General features: G+C 44.7%; 1 protein-coding gene across 3 annotated transcripts in view; it reads right to left on the reverse strand.

Moving 5' to 3' along the window:
- Bltp3a (bridge-like lipid transfer protein family member 3A) overlaps window positions 1-18,267 on the reverse strand; it is a 77,760-nt gene that overhangs the window by 24,350 nt on the left and 35,143 nt on the right. For all 3 annotated transcript variants that reach the window (XM_063239025.1, XM_063239027.1, XM_063239026.1), the window contains exons 5-14: window positions 14,611-14,800; window positions 14,107-14,247; window positions 13,528-13,698; window positions 12,765-12,975; window positions 5,188-5,274; window positions 4,551-4,721; window positions 3,827-3,966; window positions 3,383-3,524; window positions 2,935-3,128; window positions 1,305-2,743 (exon numbers count right to left, since the gene is read on the reverse strand). In XM_063239025.1, coding sequence (XP_063095095.1) covers window positions 1,305-2,743; window positions 2,935-3,128; window positions 3,383-3,524; window positions 3,827-3,966; window positions 4,551-4,721; window positions 5,188-5,274; window positions 12,765-12,975; window positions 13,528-13,698; window positions 14,107-14,247; window positions 14,611-14,800 — 2,886 coding nt within the window. The remainder of the gene's footprint in view (window positions 1-1,304; window positions 2,744-2,934; window positions 3,129-3,382; window positions 3,525-3,826; window positions 3,967-4,550; window positions 4,722-5,187; window positions 5,275-12,764; window positions 12,976-13,527; window positions 13,699-14,106; window positions 14,248-14,610; window positions 14,801-18,267) is intronic.

Consider the following 18,267-nt stretch of genomic DNA (forward strand, 5'->3'; position numbering starts at 1 on the left):
GCCCCAATCTGGGATTATTACAGCACTCGTCTCTCCAAGCTTTCCTCACTTCTTCCTCTGTGGCACTCTATCCTAGCAGGTACCAGACATAGGCATTGCTCAGAGACCCTCTGAATGTAATCCCTTAGGAAAAAAGCTCTAATGTCACTATCTTAGTTTCTTTTCTCATGACTGAAACAAAATACCTGACACCCAAAGTTAAAGGAGGAAAGGTTTATTTGGCTCCAGTTTGCAGAGGTTTCAGTCCATAGTCAATGACTCCAAGGCAGGGGGTGTCACGGCAGAGGGGTATTGCAGAGGAGAAACAGTCCTAAGGCAGGCACACTAGCCTCTTCTGCTCCTTATTGTTCAAGCAAGCTACAGCTCTAAGGCGAGTAAAACACTCACACCCTTAATTCTAGCCAGAACTACGTCAAACCAATCAAAGCACTCATTTAGTAATCACACATCTTTGACCCCAACACTGTACAGTCTAGATCCAGCCACCTCTAAAAAGCCCCCATGACTGCATGAGGCTTTGGGGGGACATCTAGACACAAGCCGTAACAGTCACTGATCTTCATGCTATGGGCACTAAACTACCAAATGTCCCAGCAACAATTTCCTTTAGTCTTCACTACCTTTCCTAAAGTGAGAAAATCTCGACTCTTCTGCTCTCTGGACTATGCATTTCTGTGTTTAACACAGAGCCTACAAGAGTGGTGGCAAACCTATGGCACCTGCTGCAGATAGCTGTTAGGTGTCATTGAAAGCACTAAAAGGTTTACCATCAATGGCCTAGAACATGCTTAAGAACTTTTAAAAAACTTGCTGTGGGCTACAGGTGACGAACATAATGTGACACCCTGAGATTGACCCTCAGCACCACAAACAAATGGCTGAAGGAATGGATGAAATTCTTCCTTCCCTATAACCCTGACAGACCCTGGTAAGGAGTATCATAAGGAGCAAGCCCCAAGGCCCAGCTATTCTAGTAACAAACGCATCCTCTTTCAAGTCTCAGTTTCCTCAGCTACAGAGGATACAAATGTTTCTAGCTGCCATACCAGGCCAATGTGAGAATCAAATCCAACAAATAACTGCATAAAAGCCCCAGGGTCTGTTATTCTGACACAGCACATCAGTGGCGACAACTGTGGAGCAGTGAAAGGGAAGACAAGCTGGTTGTAAGAAGCCATGAACACTGACCTGCCACGGCCCACTGAGTAGGCCATTCTAGGCACTCCCTAGATCTGGCTGAGAAGCAGCCCAACGGTAAGAACCAGTGGAAGAGACGGGGACTGAAGGAGGCATGAGCTACTCACTTGGCTGGGGGTAAGGACAGCATCTTGTGCATGGTGGAGGTCATTCGATCTCTGCCCAGACTGAAGGCATCCTTAGTCAGGGACATGGCTTCCTTGGTGAGGTCCATGGTGGCATGCAGAGCCTCCTTGGTCGCATCCTTGGTCATGTGGATAGCACTTGATAATTCTTCCTCAATGTTCTTCAGGGGGATAGGCTCCCCCTGTCCATTCACAGGAGAATCCTTGCCCACTGGGGATTTCGACACAGCAGGTGAGCTGGAGGCCTGGGCTCTGCTCAGCCTCTTGGCCTGTAGGGACTCAACAGCCTCACGGCTTTTCCCTGCCGCCAGCAGTGCAGGGGGACCCAGGTCCTGCAGTCCTCCATTGCTGTGCGGCCTCTCCTGGGACTCACCCAGATTGTCTGTGCTGCTGTCCTCCAGGACCTTCTCAGGGCTTACCAGGCCCTGCTCAGAGGATGCATCAGACTTTGGTTCCTGCTCCTCTGAGGGGGACAGCTCAGAATCTACGAGGCTGGTGGTGTCTGAGCCAGCAGAGTCTGCATCGACAGCCCCAGGGGCAGGATGCATGAGCAGAGCCACTTCAGCACTGGGGAAGAGGACACCAATGCAAGCTGTCTGGTCCTGCAGAGCAGACCTAGTCATGGCCTGTGTGTCCTTGGCCAACTGTTCCTGAAGCCCCTGCAGCACATCCTTCAGGCGGAGCAGGGCCAAGTACTGGTAGTGGTCCAGCCTCACGCAGATGTGGGCCGGGGAGTGCAGCAGCATGTGGACATCAGCTGCATCCTCCAGCTCTGCCGGAAGCCCTTTGCTGTCTGCTGCACCATTGCCTTCTCCTAGAATATGCGTGACTTCCGTAAGGCTCTTCAGATCATGCTCAGTCTTTGACCTCTGATGGGACACAGAATCAGGGGCCAGGGCCTCCGATCGGACAGGACTTCCAAAGCTAGCTGACGGTTTCAGCCTTCCTTCTGAGGCCAAAAGGAGCTTCCGGGCTTGGGCTTGTTGCCAGCGGAGGGGCAGGCAGGCCCAAATGGACAAGGGGAAAGGGGCCACAAAATTCAAGGAATGGCCTTTTAAATTCTCTGTTCCCTCAAAGTCCAAAGAAATCTGGGTAAAGTGGATGGACCAGAGGTCCTGGGAAGTCTTAGGCCTCTGAGGAGGGAGGGTAGTAGGCCGAGAGAAGCCAGAATCTGTCTGGAAGGCATGGTGCAAAAACAGTATGTGCAGAAGGCTAAAGCCACCAGGCACCTTAGGAAAGTGACCATAATTAGAATGAAAGAACTCCGTAGCAGCAAAACCCCGGAAGAGATTCTGAAGGTCAGAACAGCCACAGTGTGGAGCATGACGGGTATTGGTGGCAACCATGCCAGATGCAGAGATGACAAGGGCCTGGGGACGATACAACTTTGCCAGCTCTCTCTTCTCCAGTGGGAAGCTCACCTTCAGGGAGAAAATGAAACAACTCAGATTAGCCTTCTGAGAATGGGTCTAGCACCCTTAATATGCATATGAAAAAACTTTTCTTGCTTCAGTCAAATGGTCAGAGACAAAGCAGAACTGTGGATTATAACCATGGGGAAAATGCAGCTATGGATAACGACTGAGGACAAAAATCCCAATTCTTTCCCTACTTTCAACCGGTACGCATCCAGCCGGATGTCCAAGTGTTCATCTTTCCGCCTTGAATCTTCCAGCTTATAGATAGCTTTGAACTGCTCCAAGCTGTGGTATAAATCGAGGCAGAAGAGGTTTCCCCAGAGCAGGCTGACCGGATCCACCGTAAATGTCAGATCATTTAACTGAATGTAGAGATTGGGACAGGGAACTAGAAAACAGAAAAGGGGGGAGGGGAACCATCATGTGTAAAGCAGCAGCTGGACTCTTACTTACCAGCTAATATTTATTTTATTATCAAGAGAGCAAACACACATTTACACAGGGCAGAATTTTGAACAAAAGTGTTAATGAAAACAACCCAAATGCCGAAAGCCCATAGCAACACGTGAGAATCTACAGAATAGTCGTAAGGCTAAAATTAAAGATTGTGATCCAGACACAAGTGACCAGCACCACGCGCACCTGGGAGCTCCTGACTATCCGGAAAGTAATACTCGGTGAACTCGATATGAATTGCAGAGATCTGAGCAGGCAGGTTGTGGAGCTTGCGGCTGCAGGAAAGGAGTGTTGATGGCTTCTTGCTTGGCTGTCCAGCTGTAGAAACCTGAGCAACCACAACTTCCTGTTAGCACCTGCAGCAGACCCAGACTAGAAGGCAGTTTCCTCGAAGGAAAAGCCTGTCACAGGAACACAATGCTTCACACACATTCCAGCTGTCCCCACGGTAGTAGGATGCTGTTAGACTAAAGCATCTGGAGGAAACCGGGGGAACTCCCAAGTCCTTTTAAAACTCAGCAGCCACAGTCAGAACAAACAGTCCCTGGATGCCAGTTTGTTCCCCCACCTCCCACTGCCTTCCCAGCAGCTGTGGCACTGCATCCCAGCCAAGCTTGCCAGGGTCCTCACCTGGTGGATGTCCAGGTCATCCACTCGCACAACCATGCAGCTAGAGCGTAAGCGGTGCCATGCTGGAGATCGGAAGGCAGCCTGCCGGCCCTGCGAGGGCATCCTCTCAAGAGGGTTCTTTCGAGGACTGGAGAGAGAAGCTACAGTGGAAAAGAGAACTAAGATACATTCAGCTCCTAGTAACACAATGAAGAAAGTAAAAACCTTAAGAGCATAGATTACGGTAGTATAATAATCGCAGCTACTCAGGAGGCTGAGGCAGGAGGAGGCATAAGCTCAAGGCCAGCATATACAACTTAGTAAGTAAAACTGTCTCAAAAAAATAAAAAGGGTTGGAAGTCTAACTCAGTGCTAGAGCACTTCTCTAGTATGTGCAAGGCCGTGGGTTCAATCCCTAGCACCTCAAAGCAAGAAAAAAAAAAAAAAAAAGAAAGAAAAGAAAAGCTAAAATCATTAATGCTACAAATAGAAAAGAATTTAACACTGAGTCAAACTCAAAAATATTCTTAAGCCCAAAGTAACTACCTACTGAACACAAATGATGACAACTTCTCCTTACACTGCAGTTCTTCCTGAAGACAGAGGACTCCATAAGGAAAATAACACTGATGTCACGGGATAAGACCAGGTTAAGTAGCTGCTCCTCTGCTTTATCCCACTGGTTATTCAAAGGTAAACGGCAAGCGGCCAAGCAACAGGAGGCCTCCAGTCCCTCGTACCCCACCTGCTTTTCTCCGGAAGGGAGCATCCACCCCCAGGTGCCAGGACGCTTTCAACCCCGTCTCTTCCTGCCACTTCTCCATTTTACTCTGGAATTCCATCACCAGCTTCTGGGCCCACTGGCTTCTGGTCTCCATGGCCTCACAGTGCCGAGCCCAGTGTCTGCAGCTATCACCTGCACGATGAAGACACAAAGAGATGTTAGCCCGAAGCCAGGGGTCAGTGTTCCACTTTCCTTCCAGAAAATAAAGGCACGCAGCAGAATCTGACCCTCATCCCCAATCCACAGTTCACGGGGTAAGGAAACATTGGCCACAGCGAGAGTGCCCGAGCTCTCTTGGACTTCACTTGCGCTTTTTTCCTCAGTCCAGCTGTGACTGCCATCCTTGAGCATGGACCACCGGAGAGGCTCCCCACCCAGCGGAGGTGAAGGGCTGAAAGGTGAGCCAAAGCAACATCCCGGACATCGCCTCCCCGCCCCACTTCTTATCAAGTCACCGGGATCCAGGTTTCCAAAAGCCATCCTGCTGGAGGGATACTCCCCAACACTCTCTGCACACGTGCTGCTGGGCAGGCAGGGATGGGCCCCAGATCTGCCCTCAACCTTCTAGGCCACTCAGCCCACCCAGCGTTCTCCTTACCTGCCCAGTGGAACGGGTAGTAGTCAAATGCCATCTTGCGGAAGGTTAGCTGCATGGCGCCACCCGTGAGCCTGTTTGCAGAGACACCTGGTAAAGAAATGCAGATGAGCAGCACTGGCAGGGGCAGAGCACCGAACTACCCCTGAAGCACTTACGAGTGCCCTGGTGCCAGCACCACATCCCAGCCAGGGAGCAGTGCAGCGGAAAGGCCCCAGTGCTGGCTGACTTGGAAGGCTGCGGCTTCCAATTCTGAGTGGCAATAGTAAGCGGATGTTCTACAAGATCCATAGAAAGCATACTGCATGGTCTCTAAGTGGTTCCAGACTTCCAGAAAAGCAAGAGAAACTGAAAATCTTGTTATTCAGGAAGAGAACTCATTTATTTATTTATTTTTGGTCTTTCTGGACAGGGTCTTGATAGACAGCCCAGGCTGGCCTTGAACTTGTAGTTATCTTCCTGTCACAGCCTCCCAAATGTGTCCCCATGCCTGGTGATCCAGGACTCATAATGCTAGGTCTCCCACAGACACATTCTTGACTGTCTCCCCAACCCTGACAATGTTAGTACTGCTGGCCCTCGCACAATACCTGGAGAAGCGTAAGCCAGATTCTCCCCCCAAAACTACAACAAAAACAAAAACCACAACCCACACTGTTTTCCTGGATATTCTGGCACAAAGCTACAACCAAGCAATTTATACCAGATAACTATGACAAACTGTACACACCTTTCTGCACACTAAAAGCAAGGCACAATCCATTAAAAACACAGGACACTGTAGGAAAACTGGAACTTTTTTTTTCCAAATCCATTTTATTCAAACATTAAAAGAAAGAAAAAAACTACAACAAAACTTTAAAATTCATCAACCAGGGGGTAACAACCAGGGGATACATACTTTGTACACTGTCATCCCCAAATCATTCACCCAGAGCAGACATCTGCCTTCAATTGTCCAAACACTACCAGTACAAATCTTTCTCTTCAGCGAACTCAGAGAAATCAGCAGTATAACTATCTTAATTATTTTTATATACATATACACGTTTTCTTTCATTTTGTCACACTAATGAAACAATACAATGTTTACATGTGTGTCTAATTTATTTCTCTAATGAGTATGTTCTCAAGGTGCATCCATTTACCTATAAAAGTGCTCAGTTTACACCTTTCTTTATGGCTGAGTAGTACTCCATTGTATAAAAATACCACATCTTTTTTATCCATTCCTCAGTCAATGGGCATTTAGGTTGTCTCCAAGACCTGGCTATTATAAACTGTGCTGCTATAAACATGAGTGCACATATATCACTGTGGAATATTTTTAATTCTTTTGGGAAGATATCCAGAAGAACAGCTGAGTCAAATGGGATCTCCAATCCTAGTTTTTTTGAGGACTCTCCACACTGCTTCCACAGTGCCTGCAAGAGTCTGCATTCCCACCAACAGTGGAGAAGAGTTCTTTTTTTCCCATAACCCATTCAGCATCTGTTATTGGTTGATTTCTTGATACCAGCCATTCTTTCTGGGGTGAGGTGGAATCCCAGCATTGTTTTAATTTCCATCTCTCAAATGACCAGTGATGTTAAACATTTTTTCACGTATTTATTTGCAAACAGTATTTCTTTATCTGAAAAGTATGTATTCATCTCAGATGCCCATTTTTGGATTTGGTCTTTAAATCGGGGAGGATTGACATTTTTGAGTTCTTTATACGTTCTCAGTAGTGACCCTTTGTCTGAGGAGCGGCTGGCAAACATTTTCTCCCACATTGTGGGTTGTCGCTTCACTCTATTGGTGGTTTCTCTTGCTGTGCAAAAAGCATTTCAGTAAGATGAGATCCCATTGGTGATCTTTTTTGTGACAGTTCCTGTGCAATCTGGGTTTTGTTCATAAGGTCTCTGCCTACTCCAAGGTCTTCAAGAGCTTTACCTAGACTATCTTCCAGAAGATTTAATGTTTCTGGTTTAATATTGAGATCTTTGATCCATTCTGATTTTAGTTTAGTACATGGTGAAAGAGATGGGTCAGTTTCACTCTTTGGCATGTGTACAGCCAGTTTTTCCAGCACCATTTATTAAAGAGGCTGTCTTTGGAAGACGGGAACTTTTAACAGTAAGTCAAACACTGTAATTGCTTTGTGTTTACACTGAATTCTCAGTCAATGAATGAACTACTCACATTTCTCTCTCTCCAATTAGACTAAAATATTGTAAAGTGTAAAATAGGAATGATTTTTTCTGTGTGTGTGTGTGTAAACCTGACCTACCTTATTTTGTACTTCCACCCTGACCCCTACTGGTGTATGAACACAGAATCCCGTGGATAATAGATGCTCAATAAACTTGAGGGGAGAAACACTACAGAACTCAATGGAAGGAAGCCTCATAAAAGCTTCTGAGTCTAAGCTGGAATCTGGAATCCAATACAGACTTCGCCATCACAAATGCTGGACGGGTCACCTTGTTACCAAAAGAAATGCCCACACCACACCAAAATTCATGCTTTTCAGTCCTTCTTTCATGACAACCTCTCCCGGCAAGGAGTAATTTTAAGACTTTTTTTCTTTTGTACCAGGGATTGAACTCATGACTCGTGCTTGCCAGTAAACTTTTTTCCTAATTAAGCCTGCCTCTATGTCTGTGTGCAAGTATATTTACCTGTGCTTTACACATTAAAAACTATGTATATAAAGCTTTTCTCGTTCTTCAATCGAGTTAAGAAACACTAAATAGAAGAAACACTAAATAGATTTTAAGTTAAACTAAATATAAAGCAATTAATATTTAGTTTTTCTGGGTGTAGTGACACCTACCTGTAACCCTAGCACTTGGGAGGCTGAAACAAGAGGATCACTTTGAGTTCAAAGCCACCTTGGACAACACACAAACACCCTACCTCAAAAACAACAAAAAAAAGAAATTTAGCTTATAGTTATAACTGTATTTGCTGATAATGTTTAATTTCAATTACTTATATAAATTATAATGTATATATTATATAATTCATAATTTAAATACATACTAGCCATATAATCAAAATTATAATTATTCAATTTTTTAAATAAAAGTAAAACAACTAAAAATTTAAAAATTATTTTTGCTCAGCTTTTTTTCTTTTTCACTTTTCTTTTTCCTTGGTTTTGTGAGAGACGGTCTTGCTATGTGACCCAACGCCATCCTCCTGCTTCAGCCTCTCAAGTGCTGAGATTAGAGGCCTGTACCACCATACTTGGCTTAACTTTTGCCTGGTATAAAAAAATAACTTTTAAACTAGCTACTAAATGCTCTTCCAGATGTCAAGCTTTTTTCCTTTGAGCAACTGACTAAATACGTGCTTATAGACTTAGATTATTCTCATTTCATTTTCAAAGTATAAGTCACAGAAATGCTGAGACTCACACATAAATAACATTAGCATGCAGCCAGTGGCAGCCAGCCAGGCACGAGGCCATCTCCTTCTGTACAGCTCTGAGGCCCAGCAATCCATAAAGAGAAAGTTCTCTGATCACAGCCATCTACTTGCCACAGTTGTAATGCAGATCTTTCAAGATTCTGTGTGCTATCCACAAATTCAAAGTCAGTACTGCTCAGGTCATACCCATGAAACTCCAACAAGAAAAATTAAATACCTAATAAAAAGATTTTGTCAGGGTTAGGTTTTGGAAGGCCACAAAACTATTATTCCTCAGTCCTTCCAAACCTTGAAGCCAATATCCAACTTCCATAGTAGGCAAAAGGCAAGACAAAAGGATTAGTGCTCGCTAAGGGCTACAAAAAAGGGAATATAGCTAACGGGTATGGATTAGAGGGATAAAAATGTCCCAGAACTGGATTATGGTCATGATTGTACAACTTGGAATAACAGAAGACCACTAACCATCAATGTTTGTTTTATAACCTAGAAGAACTGTATGGTGTATGTTTGTGGTAGTCAGAGGTCGCAAGGAGAACAAGACAACACAGGACACAGAATTTCTAGTATTAGTATAATGGTCATCCAAGGAGTCAGATACAAAGAAAGCACAGGAAATCTGTCCACTTACTAAAGAGCTAGAGAATCCAGCCAAGACCTGAATCCCATGGCCTCAGTCTTGGCTTTTGGATCACCCACAAGGGTGGGACTCCGTTCAGGCAATTCTCACCAATCTGCCCTGCGCTAGGAGCGGCTGAATGAAGCTGGCTGCAGATCTGGTTCCAGGCTTATCCTGCCCAGCTCCAAAATGGCGCCCAACCAAATGCCCACTCCCACACTCACGGACAGCCAAAGCATTTCTCCAGTCTACTGCTCCCTCTACTACCACATCTTCCCACCAAGGCCTTTGGGCTTGCCAACCCCCAACTTCACTGTGACTATGCATCTTCAGATTCCAGTGGTGCTTCTCACAGAGTGGGACCGGCTCTGGTGAAAGTGCCTCTGACTACCACTTTCTGTTTAAGTTTTTATTTTACTTTCTTTCTTTCTTTCTTTTTTTTAATTCTCTCTGTGGGCTTTGACTCTTACTTTAGTTTCTTCTTGGGTAACGGGGACCCATTTCTTTCCTTCTGGTCTTCTCCAGGATGCTATATTCCAGCATCTGGGCTGTTTCTCTGAGAGAGGCTGTTTACTCTGCTGCTTACTATTCTGCCAATCTTCCCAGAATCAGATGGCTAACTTGTGATTGAAAATTTAAAAATCTAGTATGATGCTGTCAGGACAAGATGTGTTCACCCAGCCCACCATAGTCAGACGATCAAACTCTCAGCTGGGACTAACCATGCCAGCTGCAACTTAGAGACAATCCCACCTGGCTCGGTCTGACTGCGTCCATCTGAACGGCTTATACTGTCTGACACATAAACAGTCTATTGTCAAGGACCGTCCATCTGAGATAGACAGTCCAGTCAAGGACACACTTAACTCTACTCACCTGGCTTGGCACCCCACTTCCCAGAATTTCCCCACCTCATAATAAACCATTCCCTTTAGTTAATTCTGCCTGACAATGGATGATTTAATCCATGTAACTGATAATAATGATAACCCGCTGTCAGCTTTTGTACTTCTTGCTTAAGAAATGTTTCCCTCTCAGTCGGGGCTGGTGATTTGGAACTGATTCCCTCTAGCCCACTAGGGTAATAAATCAACACCTTCCAAACTCCTTGGTGCAAAGGGCCTTCCTTTCAGTTCAGAACCAGGTTTCTGCAACAAACTAGGAAACTATGAAAGACTGTGAGGTGCCCCAGGAGAAAAAAAATCAAGTAGATCCCATATAAAAACTGAATCTAGGTATCATTAAGAGCCAAATATAGAACCAGGCATTATGATCCACAACTATAATTCCAGCACTCAAGAGGCCGAGGCATGGGGCCAAGGACTTAGCTCAGTGGCATAAGCACCTGCCTGGCAAATATAACTTCGATCTCTGGTACCACAAAAAAAAAAAAAAAAAAAAAAGGCCGAGGCAGGAGGATCAAGAATTTGAGGTTAGGGTGGGTGACAAGCAAGCCAAAGGCTAGTTTGGGCTGACTGGGACAGGGTCTCACTATGTAGCTTATGTTGACCTTGAAATCACCATACAGACCAAGTGGCAGCAACGCTCCTACCTACTTCAGCCTCCCAAGTGCTGGGACTGCAGGTGTCTGCCACCACACTTGGGCTGGCCTCTGCTATACTGTGACAGCCTATCTCAGAAAGGGGGACAGCATAAAGAGATGGATGCCTATAACCCATCGACTTAGGAGACTAGGGCAGGAGGGTAGTAAGTTCTAGATCACTGGGAAATTTAGCAAGACCTTATCTCAAAATAAAAAAAGCCAGGGGTACAGCTTAGTGCTCCCCTGGATTCAATCCCCATACCAAACAGACATATATACACACACACACAAACATACATATATACCATGCACACGTAAATGACAAGTATATCCTTGAGGGAAGATACAGCAGTTTAAGAAAAATATAAACATGAAAAGATATAAACATCAAAAGTCAAAACCTGAAGGATATGGCAATGTAAAGAGAATACAGAGCCATTATTGAAAGAATGAAGCCAAGTATGGTGGCACATGCCTATACCCCCAGCTGAGGCAGAACCTCAGGTCAAATTCCATTCAGGCGATTTAGCAAGAACCTATCTCAAAATAAAAAATAGTGTTTAAAAGGGCTAGGGAAGTAGCACAGTGGTAGAGTGTTCCTGGGTTCAATTCCCAATACAAAAAAAGAGGGGGGAAAAGGAATAGAATGAGTAGCACAGTAGTAACAAGGCATAACCTCTGTTTACAATGTAAGGTCCTCCTAGCCAGGTGTGGTGTCACACGCTTGTAATCCCAGCATTCTTTTTTTTTTTGTCTTTTTCATTTTTTTATCGGTACCAGGGATCGAACTCATGACTGCCTGCTTGCAAGGCAGGCGCTTATGCCGCTGAGCTAAATCCCCAGCCCCCAATCCCAGCATTCTTAAGAGGATCCTGAGATCCTCATGAGAGCCTGGGCAACTCTGACAGACCCTGTCTCAAAATAAAAGATAAAAAGCTAAGTAAGTGCAACAGCCCTGGGTTCAATCCCCAGGGTTACGCACACACATACATGTACACACACACACACACACACACACACATATACACACATGCACACACACCAACATTTCATTAAAGCCTGGCAACAACCTTCAAGGTAAATGAGTGCTATGATTTCACCTAACTGCACAAACAAGGAAACTCAAAGAAGTAGTGATTTCTCCAAGGCTTATTTAAAAAAAAAATCATTGTTCATTCTGAATAAATCTATTTGTGTATATGATACCAACTATTCTAAGTATGACAACAACAGGGCATAACTCACTGCTTGATAAGAGCAGATTTTACACACAATATATATTTAAACTGATTTTTAAAAATCTAAAAAATTCTGTAGTTTTGACCTTTATAGCTCAGTGGTAGAACATGCACAAGGTTCTGAGTTTAATCCTCAACTAACAAAAACCAAAACAAAGCCCTAAAAGTTCCGAGGCTTGGGCTGGGGATTTAGCTCAGTGGCATAAGTGCCTGTTTGCACAAGGTCATGAGTTCGGTCCCCGATGCCACAAAAAACAAAAACAAGCAAACAAAAAAACAGTTCCGAGGCTTCTTATAGCTTAATTTGACTTCCTCAAATTTTATACCAGTAGTTCTCAACCTCCAGCAAGCAACAGCATCGCCGAAGGGACTTCAGGGGGAAAAAAAAGTTCAACATTGCTTGGACACTACACTCAAAGATTCTGAGTAAGCCAGGCATGACAGTACACATGTAATCCCAGCACTCTAGGAGGTTCTATCTAAACATAGAAAGAATAAAAAGGACTGAAAATATAGTTCTAAGCATCTGGGTTCTACCCTTAGTACAAAAAAAAAAAAAAAAGATTCTGATTTAGTGGGGAGATACCTGCCAACTGTGGTGTGCCGAGTATGACAGGCGGTGCCGCTTCCCCAGAAGGGCTGAGGCCTAAGCAATGAAACCTGCTGAAAGACTCAGGGCACCTCTGGAGACCAGCCTGCCCAAGCCCCGCCCAGGATCCATCAGTGGGGTGGCCCCACCCCACTGATTCGGCTTCTAGGGTACCTGGCTCTCGTGACTGGCTGTCATCACAGATGTGCAGGTCCAGGCGGGAGATGAGCAGGTGGTAGGAGGACTCCTTCACATCGAATTTCTCAAAGTACTGGCTGAGGCGGCTGCTGTTGCTGTTGCTGCTACTGCTGCCACCGCTGTTGCCTGGGCTGCCACCAAAGGCCTGGGCCCAGGACTGCTGGGCAATGGGAGCAGGTGGTGTGACCTACATGTGACAGGAAAAGAGCAGCCTAGACCCCGAGAGGCTCCTCCCAGGCTGTAAGTGTTAGCCCTGCCTGAATAAAATCACACACTGGCAAGATGTCCTTCCCCCGCCTGCCTGCCCGCCGGCTCACTTGGCTCACAAACCTCTGCTGCCCTCCAGGATTCCACTAACCAGGATGTGCCAGCCTGTGTGGAACTCTCGGCTGCCAACTCTTCCCTGAGCGCTCTTCAGCTGGTCAGGGAGACGCCTCCTCTCTGCACTGTCAGGCACAGCGTTCACCTCTGTCACAGCGCTCAACACACCACACTCCAACAACTTGTCCGGGGCCCATCACTCAGACAGTGAGGACCCCAAGGACAGGCGCAAGATGCTTATTTCACTTCTAGCACTGTCTTCTGAACACGCAGGGGGCACCCAATGAACAGAATACACACACTATCCGAGAGGCCCACAAAGTCAGGAGCATCCAGCAGCCACAGATCTCCCAAGTGCAGGTTGGCCCAGGCCCGCCATGTCCCCAGCCCCATCAAGAGCGTCCACTTCGTCTCCCACCTGCGCAGGCTCGGGGGCCAGGCTCTTCCGCTGCTGGGCAGACTTCTCCATGGCCTCACTCAGGGACTCTGCATACTTCATCATGGCCTTGAGCTGGGAGTCCGTGAGCACCCAGAGCAGGTCATCCAGTAGGAACATCAGCTTGGAAGCCACCACATTGCAGTCTTTGGTCTGAGGGGCCACCAAGAAACCTGGCATCATTCCAACTCCTCAAGGGTCAGTTGCATGATCAGTTTTAGAAATAGCTTTTCACTCTCCAGGATATGAAAGGAAAGGGTTAGGGTTGGCGCACTTTGAAAAGCCTATTTATTACAAGACTACCCAACTGGTCTAATTAATCAAAAGCACCAATAATCAACTGTCAGGGGCCTTATCCATGTGGCAATGTGGGTAAAAACTGTGATTTCCAAAATTAAGAAAACAAGGAGAAGGAAATGTTCTCTCACTGGTGAGTACCAGAGCACCCTTCAGCTGTCACTCCAGGAGCCACAAATACTCCAAACAACGAGGGAATGCCAACCCCCAGGCTGTCTAAAGAATAAATGACAGACATTTTCACAAAGACAAAGAGACACTCACTCTTCTCTTGAGGGCTATCTGGATCCTGCCCTGGTTGGTAATAAGCCTCAATGGGGTAGTGATGGAGTCCTGGTCACCATTATCTGTAGCATCTGCCTCAATTCGCAGTGTCTGCCAGGTTATTTCCTTAAATGTTAAAACCTGGAAGGAAAAAAGTAAACCCATTTAACTCCATGAGTGAAATTAACCAAGAGGCAGGGATTCTAAGGGAAAACCTGGCAAGGCAGATCCCAATTTCAGTGAGATCCTAATAGAAAGGGGTGGGGAGGGAGGATCAAAGGTCCAAAATCAAGGGGAGGGAGCAACAGTAACACTGGACACCAAGGAGTTAAGGGTTCCTGGGAATGGGAACATTTGAGGAAATCTCCAAAGAAGAAATATCCTGTAAGAATCTGTCCTAGCCAGGGATACAGCTCAGTGGCACAGCACCTGCCTGGCAAGCACAAGGTCATGAGTTCAATTCCGAGTACCTACTTCCTCCCTTCAAAATGTTAGGGCTGTCACCTCTCCTCGGTGGGGGTCGGTGATGCGGGTCAGACGAAGGTCACTCTGCTGCCAGTTGGGGTTGACGCTATAACCCTGGAGTTGCCACAATTCAAAAGACGCGTGGAAGGCCTTGGAGTGAATCTTGATGGTGATGGAGTTGACGATGATGAACATCCCCTCCACCACCTTCTCAGCAAAGCCATATTCACTACAAAGAAGCAGGACTGGGGGTCAGAACCATGGGAGGTTTCACACACAGCCCTCACACGTGGACTGAGTACTGGGCTCCAGGAGTGTGGGTGCTTTTGTTTTCCTCTCTCACTCCTTCCAGCTTTCATGTTTTTAAATTTCTAAATGTTTTCTTAGTGATAAGTACTTTCTTTAGTGGGAAAGAGAAAAGAGTTGATCTGGAAACAGCCTCCCCCTTGTTGGAAAGAATAAATTGATAAATCTATTGATAGCTCATAAACTACATACGTCAATATTTATGTATTATAGGTGAAGGAATGTATAACTACAGAGAACCACTGGGTTTCTAGAAAATCTCCAAAAGCAGAGAATATTCTGCCAAAGGAAAGAAGGATGAAAGGACAACCAAGTGAGGGAGAGATTTAATTCCACAAGATCTGCTCAAGGACTCTGCCAACACTTCCCAAAGAGCCACAGGAGAAGTCAGAGCTGTCGCAGGGAGAGGAGTGAAGGACACTGTAAAGTCCCTCTGTATGTGGAAAACACAGTTATGAAATGTAGGTGCGATCACTTCTCATTACAAGAAATAAAATAGAAACCTGGAAATTTAAAACTGAAAAAGGGCCATATACATACACATAAATTTATTTTTTAAAAAAACAGAGTCCAACAAAAAATGGCTCATAGTATGTACAGCTTACTGAAAAATAAAGGCAAATAGCTTTAAACATAAAATGATATGGGCTGGGGATTTAGCTCAGTGGCATAAGTGCCTGCCTGGTAAATGCAAAGTCATGTGTTTGATCCCTGGTACACACACATACACTCTCTCTCTCTCTCTCTCTCTCTCTCTCTCTCTCTCTCTCACACACACACACACACACATACACACTCACAAAGAATCAACATAAGTGATACTAAATCTCACTCAAAATGCTATGAGAACCAACGACCTAATTTGTGACAAAAGCAACTATCAGTGAGAAAAAGAGATCTTTGCAATAAATGCTCCATGGTCATCTTGGACTTTATCTGTAAAGAGAAAAATGATATTGACCCCACTTGACATTCAATTTAAAACTTAGTTTCAATACAGATTGGAAATTCAAATGTGAAAAGTCAGTAACTCTTTTAGAAGACAATACCTTCATCATGCATTAATAATGGGGGGGATCCCCCTGAGCAACACACAGGAAGTACTAACCACATAGGAAAAATAGATACACTGGACTACATTAGAATTAATTTTTGCTGAACAAAAACAGTAAGAGTAACAGGAAAGGCTGGAGCTGGAGCTCAGCACAGTATGTGTTTAACATGTACAACGTCTAGATTGATCCCCAGCACTGAAGAAAAAAAAAGTGAAGTTTCAGGTCCAGTTTGGGAGTGAAGTACAAGCTGAGCACGCAAGAGGCCCTGAGCTTCATCTCCACCATCGATACCAGATAAACAAAAAGGAACAGGAAACCCACAGTAAAAGATATCAGCATTACATGTATCTAGCCAGGGATTTGTTTCTGGAATACAAGAAGAACTTCTATAAAATTAAGAAGAAAAGGACAACCCCATATAAATGGGCAAAATACACAGGTGCTCTATAAGAGAATATCCAAAATCCCAATAAATCCATCAACACAAAAATGCAAATTAAGGGGCTGAGGATTTAGCTCAGCGGCATAAGCGCCTGCCTTGCAAGCAGGCAGTCGTGAGTTCGATCCCTGTTACCAATAAAAATGAAAAAGACCAAAAAAAAGGCAAATTACAATCACAGGGCGATTCCAATACATAGCGACCTGAATTGCTAAAGACAGACAATACTAGGTGTTAGCAGGAACGTGGGCAGACCAACACCCTTCTGCCCTGCATGGGGAAGTGAAACCGCCATCACAGAAGCCGGCCCAGAACTTCTGCCAGAGGCCTGTGCGCAGCTGCGATCCTGCACCTCCACTGCCAAGTCTACCCGGAAGAGAAACGCGTTAAGATGGTCCCTGAGAGGCGGGCTACGAAAATGTTCACTGCAGCACTATTCTTCTTCTTCTTCAGTATACTTTTAATGACACGCAGAAAACGTGATTATTTGTGTTGCTCAGGTTTACAGGTCTTCACAAATGCATAGTCATGTGTGGGGTACCACAATCATGGACAAGAACGGTTCCATATAGGAACACTGTATTCCAATACCAGAAACTAGAAATGACAACAGAACGGATTTAATATCAGCCATAAAAGGCAGTAAAGTACTGCTTGCTGGACAAGACAGCACAGTTAAACCCTAAACACGTTTCGCTGAAAGAAGCCCATCACAAAACACCATATAGTAAACAGTGCATTGTATCAAATGTGCAGAGGTGACACAGAACGCAGATCGGGGTTGTACTGGGGCAGGGAAACGAGCAGTGGCCGCTAATGGGTGCAGGGTTCCCTCTTGGGTGACGAAAATGTTCTAACAGCAGTAACTGCACCTCAGTAAATACAGAAGGAAACTCTCTGACCTGTATGGTTCTGGTGGGTGAATCTGATGGTACATGAATTATATCTCAATAAAGCTGTTTTTAAAAATACGCTGGAAAAATGCTAAGTAACTGATCAACAAGGTCATTTACTGCAGTACCAACTGACACAGCAAAAACACTGAAAGTAATGCAAATATCCACCAGCAGAGAACTGGCTAAATTAACTACCCCACAAGATAAGCATATTCAACTGGGGATTTAGCTCAATGACCTAAGCACCTACCTGGCAAGCACAAAGCTGTGAGTTTGATCCCTGGTACAAAAAAAAAAAAAAGATAAGCATATTCCAAAGTACAAAAAAGACTAAAGTGTTACAGTGTGCCTTTTTTTTTTGGTATTGGGGAACAAACTCATGACCTCACACTTGCCAGGTAGGCTTTTATGCCACTGAGCTAAATTCCCAGCCCTAAAGTGTATCCTTTGATACTTTTATGAGATGACTGATAAGATATATTTTAAATAAAAAGGAATGTGGGACACAGTATTTTTAATATACTCTGTTTTGTGGAAGAAAGCAAGTAGAGAATATATATATATATATATATATATATATGCACACACACACATACACACATACCTTGTTCTATTTATTTATTTGTTTCTTTCTTTGTTTATTTTGGTTTTTTGAGACAAGGTCTCACTATATAGTTCAGGCTGGTCTTGAACTGACTATGTTGTCCAAGCTGGCCTCATACTTGCAGTGATTCTCCTGCCTCAACCTCCCAAGTGCTGGGATTACAGGTGTGTACCACCACACCAAAGCTGTATCTTGTTTTATAATTTAACTAAAAGCTATGCAATACAGTTAAAACATAAATTTAAAACAATTTATAAAACAAATTGAAAGAAACAAACCTCCCATATGTTAAACTGGCACTCAATTATATACAGAATGATTTCAAGTGACCTTAAAACATGATATTTTTAACATACATCCCTAATATGATACAGTATAAGGAAATTCTTGAATGGG

This window comes from Cavia porcellus, unplaced genomic scaffold (genome assembly GCF_034190915.1).
Source record: "Cavia porcellus strain 051 isolate PalLab524CR breed Dunkin Hartley unplaced genomic scaffold, mCavPor4.1 scaffold_28, whole genome shotgun sequence".
Lineage (NCBI taxonomy): Eukaryota > Metazoa > Chordata > Mammalia > Rodentia > Caviidae > Cavia > Cavia porcellus.